This window comes from Peromyscus californicus, unplaced genomic scaffold (assembly GCF_007827085.1).
Source record: "Peromyscus californicus insignis strain IS unplaced genomic scaffold, ASM782708v3 Scaffold_20__1_contigs__length_68692818, whole genome shotgun sequence".
Taxonomy (NCBI): domain Eukaryota; kingdom Metazoa; phylum Chordata; class Mammalia; order Rodentia; family Cricetidae; genus Peromyscus; species Peromyscus californicus.
The window spans coordinates 53,912,231-53,930,098 of NW_026294503.1; the positions used below are offsets into that span (position 1 = coordinate 53,912,231).

The 17,868-nt window shown below is 54.1% G+C and overlaps 2 protein-coding genes across 4 annotated transcripts; both read right to left on the reverse strand.

The window, feature by feature from the left end:
* Positions 1 to 115: 115 nt before the first annotated feature.
* Positions 116 to 5,551, reverse strand: Hdac10 (histone deacetylase 10). 2 transcript variants are annotated; one of them, XM_052748608.1, is made up of 20 exons: positions 5,062 to 5,549; positions 4,856 to 4,990; positions 4,588 to 4,684; positions 4,269 to 4,366; positions 4,065 to 4,169; positions 3,837 to 3,905; positions 3,570 to 3,696; positions 3,322 to 3,387; positions 3,037 to 3,096; positions 2,867 to 2,956; positions 2,614 to 2,720; positions 2,461 to 2,525; positions 2,132 to 2,384; positions 1,949 to 2,033; positions 1,524 to 1,615; positions 1,344 to 1,400; positions 970 to 1,048; positions 621 to 803; positions 370 to 529; positions 116 to 287 (listed from the first exon to the last, which is right to left on the reverse strand). In XM_052748608.1, the coding sequence occupies exons 1-20, from the start codon at positions 5,118 to 5,120 to the stop codon at positions 253 to 255; spliced, it is 2,022 nt and encodes a 673-aa protein (XP_052604568.1). In that variant the 5' UTR covers positions 5,121 to 5,549; the 3' UTR covers positions 116 to 252. The 2 variants fall into 2 exon arrangements, with proteins under 2 accessions (XP_052604568.1, XP_052604569.1); XM_052748609.1 differs by lacking the exon at positions 4,856 to 4,990 and having other exon boundaries at positions 5,062 to 5,551.
* A 1,615-nt stretch (positions 5,552 to 7,166) lies between these two features.
* On the reverse strand, positions 7,167 to 17,177 carry Mapk12 (mitogen-activated protein kinase 12). Of its 2 annotated transcripts, XM_052748616.1 has the most exons (12): positions 16,802 to 17,177; positions 16,582 to 16,711; positions 13,580 to 13,638; positions 11,670 to 11,781; positions 11,520 to 11,549; positions 11,194 to 11,241; positions 10,648 to 10,762; positions 9,783 to 9,854; positions 9,604 to 9,683; positions 9,454 to 9,532; positions 9,200 to 9,373; positions 7,167 to 7,805 (listed from the first exon to the last, which is right to left on the reverse strand). In XM_052748616.1, exons 1-12 carry the CDS (start codon positions 16,924 to 16,926, stop codon positions 7,726 to 7,728), a joined length of 1,104 nt encoding a protein of 367 aa, XP_052604576.1. In that variant the 5' UTR covers positions 16,927 to 17,177; the 3' UTR covers positions 7,167 to 7,725. The 2 variants fall into 2 exon arrangements, with proteins under 2 accessions (XP_052604576.1, XP_052604578.1); XM_052748618.1 differs by lacking the exons at positions 11,194 to 11,241; positions 11,520 to 11,549; positions 11,670 to 11,781; ... (1 more) ...; positions 16,582 to 16,711; positions 16,802 to 17,177 and adding an exon at positions 11,054 to 11,174.
* Between the last annotated feature and the right edge of the window lie 691 nt (positions 17,178 to 17,868).

The window sequence follows — 17,868 nt, forward strand, 5'->3', positions numbered from 1 at the left end:
ATTACGTCACCGGAGGCGGGCCCCGGGAGGGGCGGGGCCGCAGCCTCAGCTTTCGGAGCTAGAGGCTAACCTCTTACTTGCTGAACTAGAACTCAGTAAGGGAAGCAGGGGTGGACTCTGTTTAGCCGATATTTATTGCTCTAGAGGTAGGATGCCTGGGCGGCAGATGGGACGTAGGTCTCCGGTCACGGTTCGCTGGGGCCCGAGTGCGCTCTTCTCCAAATAGACATCGATCGCCCGCCTTGACCGATTTCAAGCGACTGGAGAGCACGGTCCTGGTGGAGGAGCTGGAAAAGCACAATTAGCTCGCGCGGCGAAGCTGGCTCCCCGAAGCTCTAAAGCAGGGCCGCGCCTCCCCACGTGCCTCACCAGCCACCTGCAGCAACTTCCACCGAGGCGCCAACTGAGCTTTTAGAAACATAAGGGCCTGGATCTCCTCTGGAGAGGCCGTCAAGAAAGGGCCCAGCCTGGGAGGTGCTTCTCCATGCAGTACCTGTGCCAGGGTCCCTGCAAGCTGGAGTATGGATTCCTGGCCCAGGGGTTGGGGGGAGGGCGGGCAGTGAGACAATGGTTTCTATCTACCTTCCACCCATACAGCTTATCCACCTTGCCCAGTTTACCTCTTCCGCTACAGCTAGAATCCGGCCCCCTGCTGGGCCCCGAAGCACTGCAGCCAAGAGAGCAGCTTGGGCGTTCAGCAGGCCATGGGCAGGCCCCAGTGCCATCAACACCATGTCAGGCTGGAAGCCATAGGCCAGGGGCAGTACCAGACCCAAGATGCAGCTCAGAAACCCCCCAGTCGTCTGTGGGGACAGCAACAGAGTCTCACTCAGGCTTTCATCTAGGGACACTGCTACTGGCTCTTGTCACCACCACCTCCCAAATCTCAGGGACCCTGGATTGTGAGCAGGAACTCCAGAAAGACCAGGGGACAGTGAGAACCTGCCCAACCACAACACAGCCACTCACCTGTGGCAGTGGAGTGGAGATATGGAACATGGACCCGATGGTTGCTTCCTTGCCCCGGATGTTCAGCCATAGAATTCTCCTTCCCAGGAGAGAGCACCATGGACATGTACACATGTCAATGAGACCCTTCCCTGAACTTAACCACAGAGTATAGATGGGAACTTGGGGCCCAAGCAGGGAGGGGGACATGTGTGATTGCCAACCCAGTCTGGCTCCGCTTTCTGGGGCACCCACTCTCAAACTGCACCTATGAAAGGCCCCCATTCTATACTGCAGGGTCCCCACCCAACAGTAACCCTGGATTCCCAGTTAAATGCATGCTGCCTGTTCATATACATGCACAGTTGGGGAGATGTGCAAGCTAAGAATCATACCCATCATCTGCAAGGTCCAGGGGTCGATCCAGCTGTCCCAGGGCCACACAGAGCAGCCTAAGAAGTTGACCCAGGATAGGCTGGGCTCATACTTTCCAGTGTCCATTCCAGAGCCCTCCCCATGCCATCAATGGGTATTCCCAGGTGCTTGAAGTCTCAAGTCAACCAAGCAAGCTTTACCTCTGAGTTCCATGGGATAGGCATCGCTGAATGACCACATCTACAGTTGCTGCGGTGGCAAGGGCAGGTGTGGCAACTATGCCACTTCTTACCTATGGAATAAATAATAAGGCAGGGGAGTCTAGAGGCTGGCACACACACCCTCTATGGAGCTCTTTCAGGAGTCAGGGCCAACTCCCAAACCAGGTTAAACAAACCCATTTGTGCTTTGCTTTGGTCCTGTCCAAATGGCTGCTACTGACTGACTTTTCCTACACTACAAGATCAAATCACCCCACTTCCTATAAGCAAGATGCTTAAAACTACATTTTAAATTGTCCACTTTCTCTTTGCCCAAGAGCATTTCCTAGACCCTGCACAAGCTAACATGTCAGTCCGCTGTACATGCCACCACACTATCTTCAGCAGCTCCCCCGGCAACCTACCTGCCCATCCAGGATTCCATCTAAGAGACACAGAATCTTCCCCAATGCAGCAAGACCCTCATCCGGGAACAGGGACTTGTGTAGCCTATGATGGGCAGGCCAGTGGGACACATGGAAACCAAATATGCATCAGTCACACAGGTGCAGGCACAGACAGCCCCATCCTCAGATTGCTCTCCTCACCTGGCCCAGGCTTCGGTTTCCTCCTTCAAGGCTGACCCTTCCTGATGGAGCACTCCAGGAGGTAAGGCCAGAGCAGCACCTGGCCCAGTCAAGGCAACAGCCATGCAGACTGGGGGTATAGGGCGGAGGCACAGCCCATCCAGGAGGGGGCTCAGTGCATCTTCTGCTACTTCACGCATGGAGCTCTCAGCAAGCAGAGGCAGAGACCTCCCTTCAGGGAAGTGGGTGCTGGGACTCAGAACCGGTGCCACATCTAAACAGTTCAGAGTCACAGTCACTGCGAAGAAGTCTAAGGTGGAGCCACCATCCCAGATCCAGGTCATACTGACTTGGTTGGAGGCTTGTCCAGTGAGGGGCCTGGGCTGTCTGCACACTCTGGATGGACTCCAGGGCACTATGGGGAGAAGTAGAGTTGTAAGCCTGACTCCTGCTTCAGTGCCCCCCCCCCACACACACACACACACACTCTCCAATCTTCAAACCTCTGACACGGCACCATGAGCCCAAGAAGGGGAGGTGTGGGGTCACCAAGCAGGGTCTGTACCATCATGCACACTGACTGTGCTAGGGACTCCAGGTGGTATCCACCCTACGAAGAGTGTTGACACAGGACAGAGCAGGGACGTCACCAGTGTGAGTGGCTACACCAGGCAGAACACCTAACCTTGACTGACCCTCCCATTTGGCCCCACGCCCTCCCCTGGCCTTCGAGCCTCCCCACTGCCCCACACTTACCTCTAACACAGCACAAATCCGGCCACCAGCCAGCATCTGCAGCAGCTGTGTGAGGTGGGCAAAGCACTCAGGTGTGGCCTGCATCTGCCCCTGAAGCACAGTAAGTCATGTATGATAGGGGCCTGGGCCCAGGACCCTCAATTACCCCAGCCAGGCCATCATGCTCTCACCTCAGGGTCCCCAATGGCAGAGTCAAATCCTGCTGAGACCAGCACCAGCTCAGGCTCAAACTGTAGGCAGAGTCCAGTGGAAGGGAGCAAAAGAGAGCCCAGGTGAAGGGGAGGCCCCAATGCTGCCCGTTCACATAATATCAGACTTTCTGAGGCGCCTTCCCCACTCCCCAGGGTTCATTCATACACTGATGGAATGGCTCACAAGTCTCCTCCTGCCTTCATAGTGGAACTCTTGTTAAGCCTAGGGTTGCCTGCCCTGGGGGACACCCACCACACAGTCACCTCAAAGGCCAACGGGAGCAGCACATGCAGGAAGGCAGCCAAATAGTCAGCATCTCCCATCCCAACCTGCAGCAAGATCAAAGCGGGCATCAGAGGACCAGCCCTACGAATGAGGACTCCAGGATCTTCACCCCTGGGGACAGAACTCTGGGGAGACTCTTGCAGGGTGCCCCAGGGGGCATTCCCAAACCCAGAGCTGGGGAGCAGGAGAGGTAGGGCTGGATGGAGGGGGGAAGGGAACTCGGTACCTGATTCCAGGGCAAATTGACAGTGAAGCCTTGGCCCCGCCCCTGCCCAACTGCACACGCATCAGACTCTTGAAGGAATGGCCAGAAGCGCCCATGCTCATAGCGGTGCCAGGAAAAATAAAGGACACTGTAGACAATCGGCCAGGTCAGAAGCGAGGTCCCTCAGCAGCTCCACAGCTTCTCAGATAACCCTGACTCCTAAAAACTTGAATTTTATCCCCAAAAAGACGCACTGCAGACAAAGGCTGTGTCCAGACCCCGGCTCACCTGGGGTCATCATCGAAGATGTACTGGATGCCCTGGCCATGGTGGATATCCCAGTCGACAATAAGGATCCTAAATTCAAACAATGCTGGAGATCACCTTGCCACCTTTAGGCCAGGAGCCCATCCAGGGGAGGAGGGAGCAAGGTGGGATCTCTCGGCCACCAACTCTGCCTCTGCTTATATAGTTTGTGTGCCCCAGCCCTTGCAGTAGTCCAAAGCCTGAACGCACCTCTGCAGCCCATACTTCTGCTTGGCATGTTTGGCTGCTATAGCCACATTGTTGAACACACAGAATCCATTGGCAGCTGCCTTCTGACTGTGGTGTCCTGGAGGCCTGAGGTGCAAAATTGGGGTATAGGGCATGTCAGTCATCCTGTCCCCTCACAGGGTCACACGCAGAGACAGGCGGGTTGGAGTGGGGGGCAGTTCTCACCTCACCAGGGCAAGCCCATTGTGTGCAGCTCCTGTGAGCACAGCGTCCACCAGCTGCAACGCGGCCCCCACAGCCAGCCGGGCACAGTGAAAAGTGTTCTGTGGGCCAGAGTGCAAGTTAGCCTGCTGCCTGACCTGCTTGTCCCAGGCTGCAGGTCTCCCACGGCTGAGCAAGACAGGGCTGGGACAATGGCAAGCAAAACAGGACAGGGTATGGTCATAAGCATGAACGAGAAGACATTGGCAGGTGGGCAGTGTCTATGGGTATGAATACACATAGGCGTATGGACATAAATCTGGGTGTGTTTGCTGGCTCGCACCGGGTGGAAGTAGACAGCATCAAACTGCTTAGATAGTGCCTGGAGCTCCTCCTTGTCCAGGGTCTGGGTCCCCCGTACCAGGGCTACATATTCGGGGCTGCAGATCAGCAGGCAGGCCAGCAGCAGGACAGGAAGGAAAAGAGATGGGATTCCTGGAGGGACCACCCACCCAGTACCCTTATGCCTTTGAGCCCACACCACGGTGAAAACTGAGGGGACGCTGTAGGGCTATAACAGGTTCAGGTCCCCTGACCCATCATAGTCTGACCTGTGCACCAGGCCCAACTCTTCCTCCGATGCCTCACAAGCTGACAAACACAGGCACCTTTGTTCTAGGCCACGCTGCCGCAGGCCATCCAGGGCTGCAGTCAGGCGCTCCGGACACTCAATTTCGCACTCGGGGCTGGAGCAGACAAGGATTCTCAGTGTTCGGGGTTCCCTCCCAGGCCCCTAATTCTGTCAAGACACACTTACTCATCCCAGAGCAGCCGGGTGGCTGTCATGTCCTCGTGGTACACAAGGGCTGTACCCATGGCCACACCGTGGTCACTTTGATCCACACTAGCGTAAGACGCCCTCTGCTGGCAGGTGACTGCACTGCCTAGTCCCACCTCACAGCACGTAGTACGTAAACAGCCCCTCGCTTGGGACAGAGCCGGGTAGCAGACCCTGGACCTGGGCAAGAGCGCACCACGCCAGGCCCAGGCCCAGAACCAGTCGGTAGTCACAAGCGAACCGGGGGAAAGCAATCTAAGCCGGGTCCACAGTGTGGCTCCCACCGCCTAACTTCCGGCTTCCTCCTTCACAGGCTCGGTCCCGCCCTCAAGCGAGATTAGGGTGGAGTAGACCAGACCACTGAGCTCCGGGAGGGTTCGGCCAGCATCTCTGATCTGATCTCTCGCTGGAGTGCTTCAGCTTCAGTGCCACTCCCAACAACGTGTGGCACGGAGCCTGCGACCAGTGCCGCCGCCAGTGTCCCCCTTGAAATGGCTGGGAAGACGGGGCTGCTTGCCCTCAGGCGATCACAGCAGCCGCAGCTATGTGCCTTTCCTCCCCCAGGGTTCTCCAGCCGAACCTGCGGGTTCAGGCCACAGGGTCAGACATGCCAACTGTCCATCACATCCAGTTTGCCTGCTCTTCCAGTGAAGGGTGGAAGGAAGGGAGGTGAACAAGGTGTGGACTCATGCCCGCACAGGAGCTGGCCTGAGCTGGATGCATGGCACAGGGCTTCAAAATGGGGTTGATAAAAAGACCACAGGTGAGAAAGAGGCCACCAGCATGGTTGGAGGCCAGATCAGGAACGCTGAGGCAGTGTAGGGCCAGGAAGGTCAGTGGGGCTTCTGAGCAAGGAAGGGGGATGCAGGGGAAGGGAGCCTTGGGAAGAAGAAACACAGGAGACATGAACTCAAGTCTGAACTAATGTTGTATATATATATATATATATTTTTTTTTCCCCTGTAGCTCAGGCTTGTTTCCAGTTCTGAAGTCCTTGCCTCAGCCTCTTGAGTGCTGAGATTACAGAGGTGTCCCATCATGTTTCCTGAAGCAAGATGTCCCAGGATGGGGGGAGAGGGGAGGGTCAGACACATCCCCAGGACGATGAGGGGGAAGGGAGGCAAAGCTGCCACTGATATCCATGAAAGGGACACACAGGACTGTCACATGCAGAGGAAACCAAAGAGTCCCGATGCAGTTAGGAGGTGCCCTTTGCACAATTGGGAGTTGGAGTGCAGGCCCAGGTTTTGGTTGGTCCTAAGACCTCTCCAGCTTCTAAAGACCAAAGACATCAGGCAGAGGCACTCCTCACTGACTCGCCCTGGGTTATGTGTCTTGTGGGGCAGGGCATGCAGTGAGCCACACCTCTGTAATAGGGTGAAGTATTCGAAGTCCTGGCCCATGGTTATCTCAAGGGGGATCAGGCAGAGGAGGGCACAGTCATGGCATCTCCTCTAATCAGATTAGCCTGGGCAAAGTGTATTTGCCCAGAACTCCTTGCCAAATGAAGGGAATGCAAGGCCCCACCCTTATGTCCTGCTTTGGTGTACCTGTTTTTGGGACATGGGGAAGAATATGGACCATCTAACTAGGTAGCTAGGGTCTAATGGCCTGCAGATGACGGTGTAGGTTCAGGGAAGCTGCCAGGGTGATGCCAGTAGAGGTAAGTTATTGGTCAGAGAACAGAACCCACCTTTCTGGGTCTTGGGGAGCCTCTAAGACCAGAAGTAACCTTCCTCTCTAGAAGCTTTGACCATAAGGAGACAAATGCTGCAATCTCAGAAAGAAGGGAGCATCTGTCTGGGTCTGAACATCCTCTTCCCCATTACCTGCCCTGCATCAGACTCCACAGACACCCGGCTCAGACCCTAAGCCTTAATTAGAATCCAATCAGTGAAGAAGGGAGGGGGCCAAGCCCTAATGTGGTGGCTTGAGGACCACTGGCAAGGACTACGTGGCACCAGCACTTTGGCCTGGGAGGAGTCAGGGCGTGGCACCTCTACTAGCTACCTCTTTTTTGGTGCACAGACTAGCAGCTCAGAGAAAAATGATCGGAGCTCAGGCATTGGGCCACACAGCCAGAATGGGAGATCTACAAAAGGGTTTATTTGCTCTCAGCCACTTAAGCACACCAAATGGCTGGTTTACATTCCAGGCTAAGGGTGTAAGAGAGTCCACCCCCATCAGAGGAGAGATGATGTCCCTGAGTCAGTGCCCCCCAAACCTCTATCTCCTTCCTTCTCAGGAGCTGGCCTTGGCACTGTCCAGAGCCAGCAGAGATCAAGGATTAGCACTAGTCTCCCGGACTCTGCCGGATCTGAGGCCTCTTCATACACACCGGTGAAGGGAGTACAACTCCAAAATTCAAAGGCTAGTTCCATGTTGGGTAAGGGTCTTGGACAGAAAGCTTAGATGTTCTGCCAGGGTCATCTGGGGTACCCCAAAAGCAGAGGAGCAGGTTTGGAGATAGAGGGTCCATGATTCGAGGGTCTACTCAGTCTCTCCGGGTGGGTGACTTGGGATACAAGCCCCAGGCACTGTCAGAGTGCTAACCAGGATTCCTGTTCCAGGGAAGAGGAGCCAAGGTGCCTGTGAAGTTCCCAGCCGGGCTCCTTAGGGTACCCCCAAACTACCCAGAGGTCTTCATAGAGCTGTCTCCTTTGGGACTCTGGCTCCTAGCTGCCTGGGAGGCTTGAAGCTGAGCACTTCCTTGTAAGTAACACCTTTGGAAAGCAAGGAGAAGCAGATGACACAGTTAGTCCGCTTTCACCTAAGGGGAGAAACCAGCACCCCATGGGCCTTTAATCCTAAATGGGCCAATCCACTTAAAAACACTTAGTGTGGGCTGGGCAGGGGTGGCGCATGCCTTTAATCCAGCATTCAGGAGGCAGAGGCAGGTGTATGTCTGTGAGGCCAGCCTGGTCTGCAGAGAGAGTTCTAGGACAGCCAGGGGCTGTTATACAGAGAAACCCTGTCTCGGAAAACCAAAAAAAAAAAAAAAAAACTTTGGGTGAAAATTGCTGTAAATTTGCATTTCCAAGAAAACAGGTGATGAGAGCTTGTGTTCAAAAAAAAGAAAGCCAGCAAGCTCGTGTTCCTGTCTGTGGACTCAGCTGTGTGTCCGCTGTGGTCTATGGCAAAAGCAAAAGAACCCCGCCACAGTGTGTAGGTGGAGACCACAGATCAGATCTGTGGCCCGTGGTTAAGGGAGTTACTTTGTTGAGCTGCAGCAGAAGGGTTTCGTCGCACAGAACCAGACTCCTAAGCACATGACAACACAGAAGGGAAGGATGCCTTCTGAGAGTGCAAGAGAACCTTGCAGGACATGATTTGAGAACCTCATCCCATCCAGCCTTCCCATATCAGGGTGTGAGAACATGGCAGGCAGGACAAGGGATAGCATGTCCCAGTGGACATGTCCTAGGACCTCCCTACTCCCCAGGCTGGACATGCCAATCTGGAGCAGACGCCAGAGGCTAGTTCCAGATCAGGGGACAGTGGGCATCCCAGGGCCAGTTCTCAAAGGTATAGTAAGGGTCCTCAGTGTAAGAGGACAGTCTGTCTGGAATCTGGAGATTCAACACATTAACCATGGATAAATCTGGGGCTGGAGATGTAGGGAGAAAGGCTAAGCTCCTAGAGCTGCATGGGAATAGACTGTCCCCCGTGGCCAGAACATGAGAAAGATGTAGTTGTTTCAGGAGGGATCCTGAAAAGGGGTAAGGATAAATTCAAAAGGTATGAGAAGGAAGCCATAAGGATAAGTGGTGGTAGAGAGGACTCCAATGTGGTCTAGACATGAGGATGCTGGGCAACATGGGTGGGGGAGAGACCAGGGAATCAGTAGAGGCCAAGGGTACTGCTGGCCTGAGCACACAGATGCTCCACAGTTCTTGGGACCCACCTTGTGCCAGCCTTTGAAGGAGCTCTTGCAAGGGACACTCTTTGCCACTGCCTTCTCCTCTAGCCAGAAGTCAACCTGGCCAAGTTGTACTGCCCCCCAATGCCCTTTAAACGCCCCCAACCTTTTATCTCATCTGCAACCCAGGGGGCAGAGGCTCGTCCATATAGGGCACACAGAGTCCAAAGCCAGACACTATGTGGAACCCACACTCACGCTTCCATTCCTCAAGGGTGCGGTCTACATCATCAAAGGAGTCATCGTATTTCTGGGCCTTGGGCTCAACCTCAGTGTCCTGCAGGGACTCAAAGTATGGATGGGCCAGTGCCTCAGCTGCCGTCACCCGCTGTTCTGCATCCAGCACCAGCATCTTTTCCAGAAGGTTCACAGCTGTGGGAAGAGCAAATCAGGCCAAGCCACGGAATAGGACATACCCAGCAGCCTGAGACCTTCACCCCACCCAGCCCTACCCTGAGGGCTTGCATTGGTCAGGACAGAGGCAAAATCCTTCTTTTCCAGCTCAGGGAGGCCCTCCATGTAGTTCTTGGCCTATGGAGGGAAAAGACTGATAAGCTAGCTCCCAAACCCAAGCCCAGCCCACCACCTAGCTCCCCACTGACCTCAGCACTCTGTAGCTTCTGTACAAACTCAGGAGGGGGTGTCCCTGTGACCTTCATGATCTCCTTCAGCTGGTCCAGGTCTGTACCAAGGTCAGGAACACAGTGCAAGGGCAGAAGGGGGCCCCACCCAGCACCCACACCTTGACTGAAGGCCCATGATGCTCTACATAGAAGGATACGGTCATTGCCTTTGAACAGAATCTTTCCTGTAATCATCTCTGCCATGATGCAGCCAACAGACCAAATGTCCACTGAGATGGAAGTCCCATCAGTGCCCCATAAACAAGGATGACATTCATGTTCATGAGAGCCAAGAGAAGGGGACATGCAAGAGACCACATATGGGAGACAAGTGTACATGGCCAGGAGGGGTGTACATAGAGGCACAGAGTACAAGCAGTCATCACAGAGGGTAGCAGCGTCCCACCCCAGCTCATTAGCCTCCCAGAGGTAGTGCCTACAAAAGGCTCCCTAGCAAGAAATGAGGAAGGGGGCTGGAGAGATGGCTCATCAGCTAAGAGCACTGGCTGCTCTTCCAGAGGACCTTGGTTTGGTTTCCAGCAACTGCATGGCAGCTCACAACTATCTGTGGCTCCAGTTCTAGAGGATCCAATGCCATCTTCTGGCCCGTGCACGCACCAAGTACACATGTGATTGTATAGATATACATGCAGATAAGTACTTATACACATAAAATAAGTAAAATTCTTAAAAATGAAGAAGGGGCTGGACATGATGACACAGGCCTTTAATTCCAGCACTTGAGAGGCAGAAGCAGGTAGATCTCTGTGGGTTCAAGGCCAGTCTGGTCTACATTGTGAGCTCTGGGAATAGCCAGAGCTATATAGTGAGACCATGTCTCAAAAAAAAAGTATAAAATAGTAATAAAGAAGGGCTGAGCTGAGGTATATCTCAATGATAGAGCACTTGCCTAGCATAAATAAGACTCTGGGTTCCAGCCCCACACTACAAAAATAATTGAAAAATAAAAATGAATGGGTAACCGTGGGTGGTGTGCACTGGAATCTTTGGATAGCCTCTTACCTGTCTGTGTGTAGCGCATCCAATTCAAGATGACCTCTGGTGCCCGATACCACCGGGTCACCACGTAACCTGTCATCTCACTGTCTGCCTGTCTGGCTAGGCCAAAGTCTAGGATCTAAAGAAGATCGGGGAAGTGGAACTAAGACACTGAGGACAAGCCAAATGTAGTCTAGAAGACTCAAACTGGGCTTGAAGTCTCCACACTGGAGCTTTTGCCCCCCTTTCGTCTTGGTCCCCCATCCCCCCAGCTTCTCCCTGAGGTCAGTTCATCTGGCCCTACCCACCTCGGGAGAAAGTGCTAAGGATTTTCCTCTATTTTCCCATCCCCTGATCACCTTTAGGAGCCTCCAAACTCTTGCCCTGGGTGACTAGGAATGTTCACCCACTCTTTACCTAAAGCAGGTACCTGGCCCCAGGAACCATTAGCTGCTCAGTCTCAGATGCCTGGGGTCTGCCCCTTTTCCTGGGCCAAAAGCCAAACAGACCAGTAGAGGGATAGAAGGGGTCCCCACCCCCGTCTTGGTCACCTTCGCCACCCAGTGATACCTTCAGCTCACAATCCTCATTCACAGCCAGGTTGCCAGGCTTCAAGTCCTGGGGGAAAAAAGGTGGCCACTGTGACCCACCTGCCACAGCAAGGCCCAGGCAGCACTTTCCTAGGGCCTCTAAAATAGGCCTGGCCCTTTTAAGGAAGGGCAGAGGGGCTGGGGTTCCCAGGGCAGGCTTTCAACTGGGGATTGATTATATACATCCTCCACCATACTTCTAGTTTGCCTTTTTATGGGTAAGCAATGGAAGCTGGGGTTGACCACTTCTGTTTACAGAGCTGGGGAGGGGCAGATGGGTAATCTCCCGGCCCCACCAGGACTCACTCTGTGGATGACGCCGGCAGCATGGATATACTGTGGGAGAGAGGGAGTTCATTAGCCATCAGCTCAGGGGGCACTCCAAGCCACAGAGCCCTACCCTGCCCAACCAGGAAGCTCTGCCCACCTCCCTGGGGCCACCTCAGCCAAGCTTACCTTCAGCCCCTTCAGCATCTGGTACACAAGAAACTGGATTCTGTCTTCACTCAGAGTCTCATGCTTCATGAGCTTGCCCAGATCAGTGCCCATGAACGGCATCACCAGGTAACTGGAGGCAAGGGATGCAGCCAGTGGAACAAGGCTAGCCCCTAGAGTTAAACTAATACCCACTGGGCCTAGTTCATACCTTGCAAGACCGTATCCCAGCAGGGCCCCCTAAAGTATTACTCTGTAGCACCCATCCTCACTAGTTTCAGGGTCCTATCATCCTATGGTGTTTCTACTCCCATCATGCCCTGCTAGGCTTCACACCTATCCTTGGCTATTACACCATCTCAGTGCGTGCCCATATCCCCTCTTTCCAAAATGGCAGGCAGGGAATGGACTTTATGTCAGGGTTATTTCGTTTGGGTTGGGGAGGTGGTGTTTATTTTTGAGGAAAGGTCTCACTTTGCAGCCCTGTCTGGCCTGGAACTTACTGTGCAGACCAGGATGGCCTCAAACTCACAGAGAGATCTGCCTCTGCCCTTGCCCCTGTCCCTGCCTCTTAAGTGCTGGAATTAAAGGCCGCATCACCATACTCGGGCTTGCTTGTTTTCATTTTATTTTTTACATGTATGGATGTTTTGTCTCCATGTATATCTGTGCGTCATGTGTGTGCAGTGCTCACGGAAGCCAAAAGAGGGTATCAACTGTTCTGGGACTGGAGTTACAGACAGTTGTGAGCTACCATGTAGGTGCTGGGACTCAAACCCAGGTCCTCTGGAAGAACAGTCAGTGCTTTTAAGCACTAAGCCATCTCTCCAGCCCTTGTTTGTTTGTTTTTTTAAATTTTGTTTTGTTTTTGTTTGTTTGTTGTTTTGTTTTGTTTGAGACAGGGTCTCATGCAGCCCCAAATGGCCTCAAACTGCTGATCCTCCTACCTCCATCTCCTAAATGCTGAGATTACAAGTGCGTGCCAGCCACCACACTCTACCTCAGGGTTTTAAAATTCCTGACTAATGGGCATCATATGCCGGGTGAGCAGCTAGGGCTGCACCTGGAGCTGGCACCTCAGATCATTTTGTTGTACTGATACCTCAGGCACTGTGAGGGCCCAAATGCTGGGCTTAGAAAGATGAGAATGTTTGGTTCTATGAGGGCATGTCAGTATCCAGGGGTACCTATAGTATATGGGAATGTGAGGAGCGAGAGGGCAGTAGGCATCTCAGCCTTCACTTGGCCCATGGAAAGAAGTTCTCAAACCCATTTAGAACCTGAAGCCAGTACCCAAAAGCTGCCCAGGTCCCTCCTGCCACACACAGGGTAACCAGGAATCTGGGGCAGGGGTTGGGGCTGCAAGGTTGGATATTCAGGTGGGTGAAGGGAAGACAAAGGAGAATGGCATTATCACCCACCCCAGGCGACAATGGGGACATCATATATCTTGACCTATGCCAGTCAGCAACAAAGAGTATGCCTGCTACCCACCCACTCCAGCCCTTCCCAGGCCTCTGGTTGGTAACAGTATGAACCCAGGGATGACCAACCATAGCGCAGGACAGGCCCTATCTGCCAGCAAAAGGCAGCAACAGTTCAGATTTGGGGGCCACATGCTGGGTGCCAGGGTCTTGAACACAAACATCAGATCCAAGGTTCAAACTTGAGGCCATATGAGGGTCCAAGTAGCAAAGCTTGGAAGAAGAAAGAGACATGGCTCTACCAGGGCATGCCAGGGTTCATAGCTCCCAGGAGCACGTAGGAGTGTGGAATGGACTCTGGTAAGAAGAGTGAGTGGGCAGTGTGCACCCTATCCCTCAACTGGGCTATGGGAGAAGGTCCCCAACCTGACCCAGAACCTTTAAGCTGGCACCCTGAAGCCACCCAGGTTCCTCCCACCCACTGAGCCAGCCCAGGCCAGCACTTACAAGTCTGTGAAGTCATCCAGAGTCTCATCAGGCGTGAATACATCCAGTAGCCCAATCACCTGGGAAACAAGGACCAGACAGGATAGAGAACACATGCAAGGATTCAGTGCACGCCCAGGGCGGCACTGTACCCCAGGCAGAAAACCCTCCCGTAACTATCCCCATCTCCTCCACTGTGCCCACTGTCAGCTCAGCCCCCACCCTGGTCCATGTGCCCACAGACACAGGCTATTTTTGGATGCTGACAGCCGGGATACTCTGGGGGGAGGGGCAGTCTCAAGTCTGGGTGGACTCCAGGCTTCTGAGCCATCCCGCCCCTTAGTCTTCCCTCCCACCTTTTTTTTTTCCTCCCCAATGAAGCAGACCCAAGACCAAAGTGGGGACAGTCCCTTGGGAGGAATGAAGACCTGGCAGGTCCTCCCTGGGGCCATGCCCTGGCTGTCTAGACCAAGGGGAAGCACCCATTTAAACACAGCTTCTGATTGAGGGAGTTGGACAACAGATGGGCAATGTGACATCAGTTTCCTAGTACTTGGTTGGGGGACAGGAGCTCTGGTATCAAGGGAGGCATCCTGAGGGGGGCTCATACTCATCCGATGAGTAAATGAGCGAAGAGAGGCGGGGTGCCTGATGGCCAAAGCAGGAGTGTAAACACCTCCAGAGTAAGGAACAGAGAAGGAATCCAAGTGGCTGAAGCCCAGGCCAAAGAGGAACCAAGGAGAGGACAGAGAAGAAGATTTGGCTTAAGTCCATAGAGCTGCTGTGGAAGGATTTTTGTTGTTGTTTTCTGTTTTTTATTTTTTCGAGACAGGGTTTCTCTATGTAGCTTTGGTGCCTGTCCTGGATCTCACTCTGTAGACCAGGCTGGCCTCAAACTCACAGAGATCTGCCTGGCTCTGCCTCCTGAGTGCTGGGATTAAAGCCATGAGCCATCACCACCCGGCTCTCATTTTTTTTTTTTTTTTAGAGGAGGGCTGTAGAAGGATTTAAACAAAAATATAATGCTGAGGGCTGGCGGTGGTGGCACACATGCCTTTAATCCCAGCATTCGGGAGGCAGAGGCAGATGGATCTCTGTGGGTTTGAGGCCAGCCAGGTCTACAAAGCAAGTTCTAAGACAGCCAGAGCTGTTACACAAGAAACCCTGTCTCAAAAAAACAAAAAGTTAAAAAAAAAAAAAACAGATATAATGATGAATGTACTCCAAGTTTCAACAAAAGGACAGAGAGAATGAGGCAAGAATAGACAGGAGGTAAAGGGCAGATGAGTGACCACTTTAGTCATGGCCAAAGTTGGGGGACAGATAAACCACAGATGTGACCTGAGAGCTTACCACACTCTGCAGAATAGATAGGGGATAGTGTCCTAGAGGTCAAGGTAAGTCCATCAAGGTAATATGACTTCTGCACTTTGTGGTATAGAATGTAATCCAGAGCCAAGGACCAAAGCTTGAGAAGAAGGTGAAGGGGTTTAGGGCTGGATCTGTGGTAACCCCATCTCTGGTGAGAGGAGCATACAGCCTGTCCAAACCTCAGTTTCCACATGAGAAGGGAAGATACCATGGCAGCCCCCCAGAAGGTGTTGAGGCATCCTGAAAGCTGGCCCTCCCAGGTGAGGGCAGGACAGCAGCTTGGTGTAAGACCCTTGGCAAGGCAGGGTTGACCCACAGACTCGCTCCAAAGTGGGGAGTGAATGAAGAGGCCCACAATCCTTGGCTGGAGAAGGGTACAGGATAGGTAGGTGGGTAGGTGGGAGTTGGGGGCTCTGAGGATGGGGGGCGGCCACACCCATGAGAACAAAGCCTTTTACTGTTTGGTTTGTTTGTTTTTACTGTTTACAGGCCTTTGGGGAAGTGGGGAAGCAGACAAAGCAGAGCTGGCGTCCATCTTAAGCAGGCTTCACGAAGAAAGAAAGAAAGATCCACCAGGTTGGCGCTGGAGGGATGGCTCAGCAGTTAAGAGCACTGGCTATTCTTCCAGAGGTCCTGAGTTCAATTCCCAGCAACCACATGGTGGCTCACAACCATCTATAGTAGATCTAATGCCCTCTTCTGGCATAAAGTGGTACATGTAGATAGAACCCCATATACATTAAATAAATAAATAAATCTTTTTTAAAAATCCACCAGGTCAGTCAAGAGTGGCAGTGATGAAGCCATGGGGGGGGGGGTCAGTTATGGGGGACAGTTTACTGTTAGCTACAGGGGGTTCATTGTTCCATGGGCTATTGACTCTGATGACCAGGGAGGTTAAAACATGTCAGGATTAGCGCCACTGCCCAGGTGGGAAGTGGGAGCAGGAATAGAACTCACAGCCTCAGGAAGAACCATATGAAGACAAAGCCCCCTGGCTGAGAGAAGGATTCTGATGGTCAGCAATGCTGATATGAGAGGCACAGGGGCGGCCGTGTGCATTTTCCTGCCATGGGCAGGTAGGACTGAGATGCTTTCCCTGACGGGAGAAATGCACACCGACAATGGTGACAGTAATGCTTCGCGCCTTAAATCTCGTATCCACAGAGACTGGAGGCTTTGGGATGATAGAGCCAGGGTGCATAATCCTAGCGACCTGCCTGCCTGGAATAGAAGACTCAGGAGGTGGGCAAAAGAAGACCTAGGGTGGGGAAGAGATGCCCCTTCCAGGAAAACCCTCTTCCCACCAACCTGAGTGGAGACAGGGTCTGGAGTGAGCCCTGAGGAGCCCTGAGGCCTAGAACATACCCTGACCACTGCCTGGGCTGAGAAAATAGAGGTGGACCGAAGGTGAAACCAAGCAAGCCACTGAAGCCGGGGCTGAACTTGTACTGTCACCCAGAAAGGGGTCTGGGATCTGCCTCCACTTCCCACCTGGAAGCTGCTGTTAGCTTACTCAAGCTGGAGGCTAAACTGGGTAGGAGGTACCCAGGCCCCGGGAAGCTGGGGCGGTGGGCAGGATTTGCAGGGGAGGGCAGGATGAGAGGCGGCCGGTGCACAGTGTCCGCATCTGGGACGGGCGTTGGACTCACGTTCTCGTGGCGCATGTGTTTGAGGAGCCGCAGTTCTCTGTAGGCGCGCTTGGCAAACAGCTCGGACTGGAAGGGCCGGTACAACTTCTTGATTGCCACCTTGTTACCAGTGCGGCTGTCTACAGCAGAGCTGCGGGGCGGACAGCTTGGCTAGAGAACCCGCCCGGTTATCGCCAGCAGCCGCCTGCCCTGCCTGCCGCCCCGCCCGGCGAATGCTCACCACACTGCACCATAGGCACCAGAGCCCACGGGCTGCAGGTCCTGGTACACGACGCGGACCTCCCAGGCCGTTTTGGTCACCTCCTGGCGGTAAAAGCCCTTGCGGGCGGGTGGCGGGGAGCTCATCCCCGGCCGGAGCACCGCGCCCCAGGACCGGACTAGGGATCAGGGGCTCCGCCCGCTCTCCCCAGGTCACTGCGTGGCAGGCGGGCTCCGCGCCGCCCGCCCGCCTCTGGGGCTGTCCCTTACGGCCTCTTCTCTTGGGGTCGTCACCCTGAACTCCCTGTAACCGCCAACTCCCACCCGATCCTTGTCTCCGGCCGGCAAAGTGGTCCCTCCCGGCCCACTGACCAACCCGGCCCCCGAGCCCTGAACACGTGACACCCCCGTCTGCCCTCCGGCCCCTGCGGAAACCCGAGGAGGCCTCCGGGGTTGGGCGGAAGGCTTGGGAAGAGGGGGGGCGGGAAGCTGCCCCATAGCTCACAGGGACCCGGGGCGGGAGGTGGCGCTGAAACGCCCTGGCCGGACTCTATCCTCATTAGACTTCTCGGCCCTGGGGGTCTTAGCAGGTGCTTCTCTGGATTGCAACCTTTCCTGTCCTTCCAGAACTCCGGGTCCATTCTAGGCAACTTGAGCTCACCAACTTCTACTCCAGCCCCAGGTCAGGTTTACCTGCCCATTTACCAATCCCATCCCATTCCAATTGTTTTCCTGTTCCCCGGCTCAACTCTTCTTTCCCAAGGATGCCCCGCCCCTGGGGCTGATCCATTCATCTCCTTCTCTATGGATAGAAGAGGTATTTTGTTCTGTCTCCCAGACATCTCAGGTTGCATCCCCAACCCCATTGTGGCCACTAGCTCTCAGCTTCCCAATCTAGGAACCCGAGGAGTTGGTCATATAGGCCCTTCTAGGGCCCCTTTGCCCCTCTGTTCCCCGCCCTGGCCCCCACCTGGTATGTGGAGTGCCTCCTTCAAGTACTGAATAGGACTGGCCCACTATCTATCCCACCTGCTATCCAGCTTGACCTTCAAAGCACAGAATGAGCTAAAGATGTGTGCCCCCAGGAAA

What these genes read in the sequence shown, in the direction of transcription:
- Mapk12 (XM_052748616.1), bottom strand. Translation starts at nt 16,926, where the DNA reads ATGAGCTCCCCGCCACCCGCCCGCAAGGGCTTTTACCGCCAGGAGGTG. An exon ending in CTGGATGACTTCACAGACTT is followed by an intron (nt 11,782 to 13,579) that starts GTAAGTGCTGGC and finishes CCTTGCCTCCAG; the next exon opens with TTACCTGGTGATGCCGTTCA. An exon ending in TCTGTTCAAAGGCAATGACC is followed by an intron (nt 9,684 to 9,782) that starts GTATCCTTCTAT and finishes ACCTTGGTACAG; the next exon opens with ACCTGGACCAGCTGAAGGAG.
- Hdac10 (XM_052748608.1), bottom strand. Translation starts at nt 5,120, where the DNA reads ATGGGTACAGCCCTTGTGTACCACGAGGACATGACAGCCACCCGGCTG. An exon ending in CAGAAGTATGGGCTGCAGAG is followed by an intron (nt 3,906 to 4,064) that starts GTGCGTTCAGGC and finishes GTTTGAATTTAG; the next exon opens with GATCCTTATTGTCGACTGGG. An exon ending in TCAATTTGCCCTGGAATCAG is followed by an intron (nt 3,388 to 3,569) that starts GTACCGAGTTCC and finishes ATCTTGCTGCAG; the next exon opens with GTTGGGATGGGAGATGCTGA.